The 13266-nt window shown below is 34.6% G+C and overlaps 2 protein-coding genes and 1 pseudogene across 2 annotated transcripts; 1 reads left to right on the top strand and 2 right to left on the bottom strand.

Annotated features, from left to right (window-relative positions):
- Window positions 1-290: 290 nt before the first annotated feature.
- LOC115950152 lies at window positions 291-3941 on the bottom strand (annotated as a pseudogene).
- Window positions 3942-5298: 1357 nt separating this feature from the next.
- On the bottom strand, window positions 5299-7631 carry LOC115950732. Its single transcript, XM_031067967.1, has 3 exons — window positions 7503-7631; window positions 6062-6406; window positions 5299-5956 (listed from the first exon to the last, which is right to left on the bottom strand). Exons 1-3 carry the CDS (start codon window positions 7554-7556, stop codon window positions 5612-5614), a joined length of 744 nt encoding a protein of 247 aa, XP_030923827.1. The 5' UTR covers window positions 7557-7631; the 3' UTR covers window positions 5299-5611.
- Window positions 7632-9305: 1674 nt separating this feature from the next.
- On the top strand, window positions 9306-11517 carry LOC115993730. The gene is made up of 4 exons (XM_031117693.1): window positions 9306-9444; window positions 9594-9840; window positions 10345-10689; window positions 10793-11517. The coding sequence occupies exons 1-4, from the start codon at window positions 9326-9328 to the stop codon at window positions 11279-11281; spliced, it is 1200 nt and encodes a 399-aa protein (XP_030973553.1). The 5' UTR covers window positions 9306-9325; the 3' UTR covers window positions 11282-11517.
- Window positions 11518-13266: the final 1749 nt, after the last annotated feature.

Genomic DNA, 13266 nt, shown 5'->3' with positions numbered 1-13266 from the left:
AAGACAAGTATCGGCTTCCTGTCTTGTACAATTTGTCTACAAACGGGAACCTTACTCATAATGCCTGATCATCTTATTTTCATTCGCATAATCATACAACTCCTTTCAGCTTATATATACACTAAGAAAAAGCTTGAAAAAGACGACTTTGCAGTTCATAGAAAAAAAAAATAATGTAGAATCAAACACTACTAGCAGACATTAATTAATAAGCACATGGAAGGTCCTCTACAATGTGGCTCACTCTGGAAAGAATTATATTTCTTTCATAGGGTACAACATGGAATCATCTAACATGCTCTTTTATGCAAAAGACTCTACCATTGAAGAACTGGTTATCAAGCCGGAGAGGAGGCCAACAATGAGAGCACTGTTGTATGTTGTTGGTTCACATTGCATTGAGTTTCTTCGGGAATCGTTATAGGTCTCATTGAGGAAGGGCCCTCCCACTAGTGCTCCAACAGCTACATTTGGATTAGGATGGGAAGAGTTAAGCCACTTAAAACCATCTCTGCAACCAGTTTTAGCATCAACAGGAATTGAAGATCCCCTGTGGTGTGCATATTGAGGGTAGCTACTCCCATATCCAATGAGATAACTCATCTTCATTGGATTATTGCCCAACACATAATCTGCCTGAAAGTATTTGAAATGGGTTCAGGAGTTATACAGAGAAGTGAAGAACTATGTATGTTGTATATATCTTGCTTGGTGAGGAGCAATGCTGAGAAGTGCATTAAATATGAATGTTGAAATATGTCTCTAGCAACACGTTAAGGGCATGCTTAAAAGCACTCTAAGAAAGTAATTGAATATGTTTAGGGATAAACTAGACCACAGATAATGCAGGCAGGATGTTTCAGGAATTCACTGTAGAAACACATTGAATAATGAGTCCAGACTGATTAATGGTGCAAAATCATTGCACCTTATTCCAACAAATTGAATACCTGAGAAATGGCAAATTTGTGAAGATCCTCGGGCTTGTAAGATTTACCATTGCAATATAGAGTTTCAGTCTGGGATGTAAGCATGTAATCACTATAAAGAACAGCTAGAAATGCAGATGCCACAGGATGCTGCAATGAGTTCCACTCTGACACCCATATCAGACCACCTATTTTAAAAGCACGGGTTCCAATCCAAAAATTAAGACTGAGTTCATGATGCAAGTGGAATTAATATTGCTGTATATCAAACAAGAAGGGTGCATGATTCATTAATAGAATTGTGATCATGACATCAGTGCTATTTAAGTTGAACCTAGCTTGCAAGAATTGGAAACAAAGCTTTCAAGAAAAGAAAGGTAGTCCAAAAACTAAGAAGCCTTGCAATGAGATCCACACTGACTGTCCATTGTTAATGCTAATTTTTCAGGCGTTTGATTAATAGCTCTGCATACATAACAAATAAATAAAGAATATAAAAAGAAAATAGTAGAACCTTCACTAGTGAATATGCCAGATTCTTTAACCAGATTAGCTGGTACCCACCACCAAATTTTCCTTTGAAATGTTTCTTAAAAAGGTTATTTAGGAGATTATTGGTTCAACTTTTCCATTTTCCTCTTCTTTTGGGGCCAAAAAAAAAGGCAGACCAAGTTTTTCGACCTTTTTTGTTTAGTATTATTTTTCTTCAATATCCCACACAAAAAGACAAGCACACCATAAAAACAAAATAATGACTTTACGGTATATCCATGGTCTTAGGAAACACACACACATATATGCATATATATGAGAAAAGAAAATTACTCTCTGTTCTGCTTGAAGTGGCTGTTGGTGAATCTGGCAGTAGAGCACACATGATGGCCTCAGCAGATTCCCTATAGAGCTGGAGATCAAGATTCTCAGAAGTTGACTCATATTTTGCACCAAAGAAATTTATCCTCGAGAGGAGAACCTGCTCAGAAATTGCAAAATTATCAGCATAGGTTCACATTATGCAACTATTTAAGGTCAGCTAGCAGCCTAGCACTTGATGCATCATTTTTTGAATTCCAAAACACCCAGGACCACATTGCATGTACAACTTTGAGCTGCCTTCTCTCTTCTCAACACACCTCCAATATACAAAATTAGACAGTAGATTGAATCCGTATTATGATATGAATAGTATCATACAGGGGATAGTATGGTCTCAAAGAGTGCTCTAATAAGTAACATAAGATATAAACAAAATATTAAGAAGGTACGCTATTCAAGCTCATATGAAGTAATGGACCAAAAAAGAAGCTAAAAACAAGCTATAGTAATTTTGATATTAGCCTATGCATTACCTGATCTAACATCAACATCTATCTAAAAGATAAAGTACTTCATTAAAAACAAGAATTGAAACAACAAAAGCACTGTATCATAAAATATGCCTGAGTCCCAGCATGCTTGTCATCCCAACTAAACCAAGTTGGACTGCCCCAGCACGCAAATTCTTTCCCATTTTGTTCAGTTACATATTTGAGGTAAAATTGTTTCCCAGTTGCATGATAGAGCCAGGTAGCTGCCCACAAGAGTTCATCTCCATATCCTGTGGAGTTGTAATATTTCTGCACTTGGGGGATGCTGACACTGTATGAACCTTGGTAAGTATCAGCCAAAATAAACAGCTGCTGGGCATGCATAAGGAGCATACTAGAATAGGTAAAATCGATTTTCTTGAAAACCATTGATGCTGATGCCATAGTGGCTGCAGTTTCTGCTGCAACTTCTGTTCCTGGGAATGACATGTTAACCTGCACAGGAGGCCTTTTCTCATTCATGGCTTCAGGCATTTCCCAACAGTTGTGGTCCACTTCAGGATCACCCACCTTCAACCACCAAAAACAAAAAGAACACAACAATTTAGACAATAATTCTTTCTTATACAAAATTTTACTAGGCAAATAGTTGGTATACTCCACAATTTTTATGGAACTTCAAATGTGGGTTCTAAGAATGAACAGCATATGCTGACAACAATAAAGCCTTTTAGTCCCAAAGTTAAAGAGTCAACTATGGATCCTCAACACACGAACCTGATTGACTACATATCATGCTATACTAAAAGCATACAAAAACGTAAGTTGTAATGGTGAACGGATTGGTGCTTGTGAAACATATACATTTTTTTATTAAAAAAAAACAGAATATTGATTAAATGATTAAATTTACTATTTTCTCAGAGCTTAAGATTTTGGGAGTTTCAGAAATTTGTCACAAAATAAAAGACCTGTGGACCTGTTGTTGACAATGTTGTAAGTTTGTTGAAACATTACAGATATCCCAATGCCATGTGCACGTATCAAAATAGTTTATGCACTTATCTCTGTGATTCTGTAGCCTATGAAATTGGTATATTAAATGAAACAACATGTTATCAAGTATCAACTTATCATAAGATCAAAAGGAAGTAATAGTTAAAAACAAGTGACAAACCTGAACAGAGAGCACATTTGCAGAAGGATGAGCATTGATAAGATAATCAGTTATCCACTTAAGTGAGTCCTGAGCGTGTTCCAATTGCTTCACCGCATTCATATGATCTCCATATTCAAGAATCGCCCATGACAACACCGTTTGCCGTAAAAGCCATTGGAAATCCAAACTTAATGAGATCACCTGCATCATACATTCCTTTTGATAAATCCAGATTTTCCTCATTCCCATCTCTTAACCCCGAGTCCCCTCTCCATGCAATCCTATTATTCACCAACTTACCAGCTGCAACAACAAAATTCAAACAAACTAATTAATTCATTAATTAAGGACATTCAACTTAAGGTTTAAAAAATAAGATCAATAGGGTGTGTGACCAAATTGCAGTTTATTGAAGTGATCAACTCTGACTGGTAGAGAATCACTTTCAAATGGACTCACAATTTTTTCTCCACCACACACAGTTGACCATGTCAGAGTTGTAGTAAAAGTTGTGTCTCTAGACTTTCTAGACTGAATTGTGTACATTTTTGAAAATCAAAGAATTGCAAAGTGATTTCAAGGGCGTTCACATATTTTTCCACAATGGCGCCGGGAATTGAATTAGGCTTAGCTTAGTTATGAAATTTTTTCAATATAGTGTGTAGCCGCTGCTACAACCAGAGCTCCAATCACAAACACAATTAAATACCAACACCAGCCCTTGGACTTTCTTTGTTCAGTCAACTCAGCTCCCATTCTCAATTTTTCAGAAGTGTAACTGTAATTCAGTTCAAAGAAAACAGTTTCTAATGCTAATTTACTTTTTTCTTGTTAAGGTTTTAAAGGTTAGGGACTGTTGTATTGTGTGTACTATTTTATTAAGTGGGTGAGAGTTTGGAATATCGTTGGAGCCAAATTTTCAGGTAATATTCCCTCTTTTAAGTGGATTGACAAAGATGCCCTTGCTTGCTTGGGCGAACAGTGTGAACTGTGGGCCCTGGATGACGTGGAAGGTGGAGATATAGCCGGAGATATAACGTCAAGGTAGCCGGCAACGTTGTTTTGTGATTCTGTGAAAACAACTGGTCGGCTTGTCGTTTTTGTTAGAAACGGCTACAATGGAAGATCACTCTTGTTGCTTTCAGTGCCTGCACGTGCACGAGGTTGAGATTGGCTCTGGAACTCGAGTCTAGTAAACAACATATTTCCTAGAATTTTGATAAACCAAAGCGCTGGATTTTTTTATTTTACAAAATTTTGCTTCGGAAATATGTATGTATGAACTATTAAGTGTTAAGGGTAAGGATATTTTATAGTTGATGTTTTCCTTTGATGTTATCAAGAATTCAATTGCATGTTTTAACTTTACTTTGATTATTTCTTTCAAAAAATATTCAGAGTTTTTCACTGATTTAAATGCTCAGAGAAAGGAAACGACTAAAGAAGCTTAATAATAAAGTAGCTGGTACAAGTCTGGTAACAAAATATTGCTAGCTGGGTTGACACAGTTGGAAGAGACAGTGATAATTTTTGTGATATCTCTTATTGGAAATGAGATGACTTCAGAATGTAAAATTATGTGAATGCTTGAGAATTCAGAATGTAAAATTATGTGAATGCCTGAACAACCTTACTGATTACGGCCATCTTCAAATTCATAGACGTTAGACGGCAAGGCCAATTGGTATGAAATCCTTCTCAGCAATTGCTTCACACTTCACACTGTCTTGCAAATACCTAAAAACCTATTTTCCAAAAAAGAATATAAGGTAAGATGGTAATTGGTTTGCAAACAAATACCAAATAAGTTTTAGCATTAATACTTTTTTTTTTTTTTTAAGGTAACAGAAGTTTCCTTTTTCATGAGAACATCAATCAAATGACAAACAGAACCACACTGGAGTCATTCAATTTACATAAGATGTCCACCACATATGTCCCACGAAAATAGTACTGAAATTCATGTTATTTATACAGAGATCATTTTCTGGGTCTCATTGTCCAAAAGTAAACAGAACCTAAAGGTGACGTTATTACGTCTGCTTGACTTCCTTGCCTATTAGCCCATGCAAATTAAACACTAGGAAGCATGGCCTTCAACCAGTTCAACCTCTTCTCACTTTTTAATGATATGAATGTTTTTCTCCAGGTTGAGTTCTGAAACAAATCCAGAGCAGCATTATAAGTACGGCGATCAACACCTTGCATCCCATTTATTATAGCAATACAATGACTAGCAGAGTCTGGTCATCAGATTGAGGTGCTGCAGTTCCATTTGATTTCGAGACAGAATTAATCTCCTTTGAATTCTCAGTTCCTTTGTCATGTTTCTTGTTGGGACCTGAGCCCACAGGTTGTGCTGACTGGCGCTTATTGCGTCCATTTGAAATGTTGGCATTGACATTCCCCCTTGGGTGTGCAAGATTGTTGCTGCCAGACCTGCTGTATCCACCAATTGCAATGGCAAACTCTCCAGTGGCCTTTGGCTTTGTAAATATTGTGCATAGCTCTTCATAAATTGGACACCCCCATTTCCTGTACGGCTCAATCTCAGGATGCACCTATGAGTTTCACAAATTGAAATTTTGTAATGTAACTAGAATTAAACATAAAAAGAATGTGTGAGAGACAGATAGCTCTAGCTCTAAAGAGAAGAAAATATGTACCTCAATATATTCTTTCCACACTAGATCATCAACATCCACCATCTTCCGACGATAATCCCAACCAAAGCCTCCATGGTTATACAAAGGTTTTACAATGCGATACCGCTTTCTTAAAACAGCTAGATGTTTTTTCAGTTCCATCTTATCGTAATTTAGACTTGTCTCCTGATTAAATTCTTTGCACACATGGTCCCATGCCTCCTCATTAAAGCCAGTGGCACACACGTCCAGATGGTATTTCATTTCCTCAATCAGCAATTCAACGAATACTTTCTCCAGGCGTGGTGGCCAGTTTGGCCTGGACCAAACATCCTCTGATTGCTCTTGATTTGTCTGATTATCAATCTAGAATATGCAGGATTTTGCTACGTTTAGGTATAAAGAGGCAATAACTTTCTACTTAAATTCCATCTTTGATATTCAAACCAACATTGTAATTAAACAGGCTAACAAAAGGATGATATAATCATACAAATACAATTAGTTAATGCTTGCACTTGCTGCCTTGCAGCTCAAACACTTTGTCTATCAACAAATTGTATTACAATATGAAGTTAAAGCAGGATGTAATACAGTAAAATAGCAACATTTCTTTTTAACTTAAATTATAATTTGTCAATTCCGCTCAGTGACCATTCCAGTTTGTTCAATGGAATGGAATATTTCGGTACTAGTTTATTCTAACATACCGTTCCAAATTACCACTATATATATATATATATATATATATAAGTCTTCATCACATAGGGTTCCTACCATATCAAATTATCAATTCAAAATCAAATAATATGACATCAACGATTTAAAAATCTTTTTTTTACATAATAGCCTAAATTTAGTGGAATGATCTGAAATGGGCAATGGAACGGAATTGGCCAGAATTTAGACTGAGGTGGGATAGGGGCGATTTGTAGTAATTTTGTACAGGTTAGATAGCTTGAACGAAATTTTCCCAACCAGAACAGACAACATTTGATATTTGTTGATGTCATATATGTAGGACTATACATCTATTGCAAAACCAACAATCATATGCATTGCCTAGTAAAATTCAAACTACATAAATGCCTATCGCAGATTAGATTGCTTGAAATCATAATTTCCGGGTTTATAAGTGTGATGGTCGAAGCAGTGCAACAAGATAGCTTAGTGTGGTCAAAGGTTTAACTAGATTGCTTACTTAATAGATAATAGGCCAAAATATCCAAACAACAGGGTTATCTTATAAGCATAGCATAAATCAAACACATAGTATACCAGAATCAAAAGGCAAATTAGAGAATCATAATTATCACCATGTAAATCACATAAACCAGATTTGGCGAAAAATAAAAAGTGAATGAAATTATATATATATATATATATATAAAACAAGCATGCTTTTAAGTTATAAATAGGACATGGTTGTGGTGGGAGCCATGAGTGACTGTGACAAACTCACCCTTTCAGAATCGGAGCCACGTTTGCCTTTCTTTCTTGACATTCTCTTAGGCATCTTTGGAAATTCGAAGAGCAAACCCCTGACAGAGAAACACAGGGTTTGTTGTTAAGCATAAGCCAAAGACTAGTTTTGTAACTTTATATTTTGAGAGCTAAATTAGTAATTAGAGCCATTTATGATTTATAGTAGCGGGAAGCGAATACGCGGGATTGCAAAATCTTTTTTTAATTTTTTTACAATTACTATTAAAGTTAATAGATATTGATTTATTAAATATTCTTAGAAGTTTTTTATGGGAAAAGATGTAACTAATTTTTTGAACAATTTTTTACATTTTTCATAAAAATTGTTCAAAACATTTCTAAAATGCTCCATTAAAAAGTACTTTAAGACACCCGTTAAACAAACTTTTTAAAAAAATTAATAATAATTGGAGGGGAGATTTGGACATGTTCTAACTTTCTACCCATATAGCTTATTCTAAGATTTGGATTTTAGACCTGTAAATGAACGTAAATAAGCTATTTTATTTACAATTGTTTGTTTAAAAAATAAGTAAAGTTCAAACGGTTTAGAAAGCAAGTCAAGTTCAAATCTTAAGTTGAGGCTTGATTATTAAACGAGTCAAGCTCAATTATAATAATGCATTTGTAAACAAGCTCGTGAATATGAGAACTTAATTTAACTATATATAATATTATATATAATTATATGTATACTTATATAAAAATACATTTATATAGATTTGAAATTGGATTATATAAGTTTGTAATAGGTTTATATAATATTAAATTATTATATTTGTATCTTATTGATGATATAATTAGTCTATTTGTGGTAAAAATTAATAGAATTGTGAAAAAGTAAAACATTTTAGTCATGGTTTCATAGTATATAGAAAAAGAATAAGTTAATCAAATAACTCATAAATAAGCTCGAGCTTGCTCGATAAGAAAATAAATCAAATTTGAATATAAAATCTTGATTAGTGATGAGCTCAAACTCGGTTCATATTTGAAAATAAATAAATAAATAAATGAACAAATTTGAACTTTTAATACTCGACTCGTCATATTTACAGCCATAAATAAAATCATGTCATTATTTATAAAATAAAAAAAAAATTGATGAAAAAAAAAAAATTATGAATAATGACATGATTTTATTCATAAAAAAATTACATAGTAAAAAAATGAATAAGTAATAATATTATATTAACTTTAAGCTATGTTTGGTTGAGAGGACAGAAAAAGTGCAAAAGATGGAAAATCTTGTGAAGATGCAAACCAAACCGTACTTGGGAGAAGGACACATTGCATGATGTATGTTTTTTTTTATTTTAAGAAGATGATGAATGTTTTATGTTTTATTTTAAGAAGATGATGTATGTTGATTTTAATATGGTTATTTATTATTATTATTTAATTAATTAAGGTGATTCAGCCAACCATGAAATGTCAAAAGTGTTCTAACTTTCTACCCATATAGCTTATTCTAAGATTTTCTCTATAAATAAATCATTGTTTTTGGAGGAAATGAAAATAAGTGTAAATAAAATAATAATAACGTGATTTACTGCACATCCTTGGATTTTGGAGCCAAAAAGGGTAAAATTGTTGGATTTTCGAGCCAAAAAGGGTAAAATTGTTGGATTTTCCCACTTCGTTCCCGCTACCACTTCAACTGTTCGCTCCATTCCCCACCCCCCACCCCCCACCGAGTAAAATAAATATATATGAGACAGAAGTCACAGAAGGCTGTGAAAAAAAAAAAAAATTACGCAGAGCACAGAGAGAAATATGGTCACCAAAAATGAGAGAGATATGGTGGGTGGCAAGAGCATTGTCAAGACCATTTGCTCGATTTGCTTCGAAGATCTCAAGCCCCTTGCCCAAGATCTCCAAGCCATCTCCGTCTGCGGTCATGTCTTCCACGAGCCATGGTCACTCTCTCTCTCTCTCTCTCATTGAATATAATATTTATGTATGTATCATATTATGTCTATAAATGCATGAGTTGAAAAATGAAAAGTCAGAATATGGAATTGATGTTTTTTCACTTATTTTGGTGTGTGCGCGCTTGAATCCATAGTTTACAACATTGGTTCAAGCACTGCTTGCGAAGGAGGAGATATAGTTGCCCTGTGTGCATGCAAAAATGTTCAGCAAAAAATGTCAGTCGCCTCTACTTTCAGTCAGTCGAGGACTCCAACAATTCCGTTCTCGCCAAGAATGAGAAAGATCCCCAAGACTTGCGTTGCCAAATTCAGAGATTGGAGGACAAGGTTGATGGGCTTAGCTCTCTTTTCAAGTTCCAGGGGAAGGACCTCAAAACAGGGGTAAATTCAATTGCTTTTTGTCATTTTTTTTTATTGATCACTTTTGTTGATTTTGTTGCTTGGATTATTGCAAAAAAGTGGTTCCCTTTTGTTTGACTCTGATATTAGTATTTGGCAGTACATTTCATTATTGGTTTTGTGACGGGTTCTGTGTCAGATGTATTATGGTTCTGCATATATCATACATGACATCAGTGAATATGAACATTTCTAGTGATGGTGCCTTATGGTAGGCTTACAGGTAAAAGAAATGTTCAAAAAGTGTCCATCTTTACTCTGTTAACCAAAATGGTATCTTGCATTCAAATTTTACTTCATAATGTAATACAATTTGTCAATAGCACACGTTTGAGTTGCATATGCAAGAATTAAGGGATTGTATTTGTATCATCCTTTTGCTGGTCAGTTTAATTACAATGCTGGTTATGAAATATCAAAGATGGAATTTAGTAGAAAGTTAGTCTTTTTTGTACCTAAATGTGGGCAAAATCTTTCATATTCTAGATTGATAATCAGACAAATCAAGAGCAATCAGAGGATGTTTGGTTCAGTCCAAACTGGGCACCACACCTGGAGAAGATATTCGTAGAATTGCTGATTGAAGAAATGAACTACCATCCAGACGTGTGTGTCAGTGACTTTAATGAGGAGGCATGGGACCATGTATGCAAAGAATTTAATCATCGAACAGGTCTAAATTACGATAAGATGGAATTGAAAAAACGCCTAGCTGTTTTAAGAAAACGATATTCCATTGTAAAACCTTTGTATAACCATGGCAACTTTGGTAGGAATTATCGTAGGAAGATGATGGATGTTGATGATCTTGTGTGGAAAGAATATGTTCAGGTACATATTTTCTTCTCTCTCTCTCCCTCTCTTGACACATGCACACATTCTTTTACATCTAATTTTAACTGTATTCCAAAATTTCAACTTGTGAAACTTATAGGTGCATCCTGAGATTGCGCCATACAGGAAATGGGGGTGTCCTATTTATGAAGAGCTATGCAAAATATTTACAAAGCCAATGGTCACTGGAAAGCAAGCCATTGTAATTGGTGGAGATAGGTCTGGAAGAAACTATCTTGCACGCTCAAGGGAGAATGTTGATGACATCGTTTTACATGGATGCAACAAGCGCCAGTCACCACAGCTTTTGGGTTCAGGACCCAACAAGAAATATCACAAGGGAACTGAGAATTCAAGGGAGATTAATTCTGTCTTGAAATCAAATGGAACTGCAACACCTCAAACTAATGACCCATATTCTGAAAGTCATTGTGTTGCTGTACTAAATGGTATGCAAGATGTTGATTGCAGTACTTATAGTGTTGCTTGTTATTTGTTTCAGCACCCAACCTGGAGAAAAACATTCATATCGACAAAAAGTGAGAAGAGGTTGACCTGGTTGAAAGCCATGCTTCCTAGTGTTCCATGATGCAAAGGCTAATAGGCAAGGAAGTCGAGCAGTTGTAATCAGTAATCACGTCACTTGTAGGTTCTGTTTACTTTTGGACAATGAGACCTAGAAAATGATCCATGTATAATTCACTAGGAAATGGCATGAAATTACCATATCCGTGGGACAAACATAAGTGAACATATTTTGTTGTGAAGTAAATGACTCGAGTCTCCATATGGTCCTGTTTGGTGTTTTGTTGATGAAAAAGGCAATTGCTGTAATTAGTTACTACCAATAGAAGTACAGTATGATATTAATGCTAAAACTTAATTTGTTGTTTGTGTGCAAACGAATTATAATCTTACCTTACATTCAGTCGGGTTGATAGCTTTTTAGGTATTTGCAAAACTGTGTGAGAAGTCCAGGCATCCTCAGGCTCTGAAACTATTTGGAAGTTGTCAAGCATTTTTGTCATCCAATATGAATAAGATTTGGACAGGTTGTTTCTATACAATCAAAATAAAAGCACAACTATGCCTGCAGCAATAAAAAAGACAGGCAACACTTTTTATTGAAGTACTGATGTGTTAGTGGTAAGGTTAGTAATGCCCACGTTAGATAATAATAAAAAGGGTAATGATAAGTGCGAGTGATTTTTTATTTATTTATTTTTTTAAAAAAACAAACACACTTTGAGAGAGGAAATTAGATTCTAACACGGGTGAGTGGTTAATATAACACAATTAACCCCAAACCAAACCCATAGCTAGACATAAACTTTTGGCTCAATTGATGTATTTATTTGTTATATTTACCTCACAATTAAAATTTTCCTAAGGTGTTTCTCGACATGTTTTCTTGCACAATTAATTTTTACTTGTCCATTAAAATAGGAGTTACTTAGGAAAGTAGGAGTTACACACGCCTTAATAGCGTTACCTTGTAGAATACCAAATTAATTTGATTTCTTACAAACTTATTTACAAATTTACAGAAGCTAAACTCAAGTTCACACACACACATTTAGAGTCTTGTACTCACAACCCATACAATTATGATTAAGTTCATATAGTTTGATAATTGAGCCTAAACTATTAGGTTTGAACTTACTTATTAAATAAAAGGGAATATATTCCTTTTTAGCCAAAGTCAAACTATATAAACAACTCAGTGACATATGAAAAGCCTAGCCTAAGGTGGAACTCGACATTAGTATACTCAAGTCCTACAGAAATTTGTTCCGTGTGATTTTTTTATTTTTAAAGAAGTTGTTTTTGGGTTTTTTTTTTTTGTGTTTTTTTTTTTTTTTTGGGTGCCAATTGTGTTGATTTTGCAAACATATTAGTGTGGCCGAAAATGAAACATAGTAGTTAAGTAGTATCCTTTGGAACTCAAGTCTCCGAAACTTGAGTTCCACTGAGAACTTAAAAAAAATAATAATAATAATAAAAATAAAAATCAATTGATGTTTTTCTCCATGGAAGAGACTTGAGTTCCAAATGAACTAATATGTTTCTCTCTCTCTCTCTTTCACACTCTTCTCACTCTCTCTTGAAGGCACCGTTGTCTCTTCTCTCTTCTCAGTCTCTCTCTGTATAAATTTAGTAGAGATCAAACAGTATCCAATGTTGAGTTGAATGTAAACCCTCCAATACCAGTTTCAATGTTGATTCCAAGCTAGCTAAACTAATGCAGCAAGAAAGGTGTTACATGATGATATGAATTATGAACAAATAATTGAATCGTATTGAATTTAGATTTATCAGTCTTGATATTTGTGAGATTCATTACCTGCTTAATTTTGATTCTTCTTATATGCTATTTCTATGAAAATGTAATGTCATCTGACTGAATTATGTACTGAATCTTGCATCATACTGATACTGATATGGGTTCTTCATTTGCTTCCTGTTTTCAGGCCAAGAAAAAGCAAAAATTTCAAGAATTTCACCACAATATTGTTGTTTGGGCTAGTTGGTACTGTATTTTCAGTTTGCCTTATATTAGTAGGTGACATCTGT

Source organism: Quercus lobata, chromosome 6, assembly GCF_001633185.2.
Source record: "Quercus lobata isolate SW786 chromosome 6, ValleyOak3.0 Primary Assembly, whole genome shotgun sequence".
Taxonomy (NCBI): Eukaryota; Viridiplantae; Streptophyta; class Magnoliopsida; order Fagales; family Fagaceae; genus Quercus; species Quercus lobata.
This window is presented reverse-complemented; position numbering and strand designations above follow the sequence as displayed.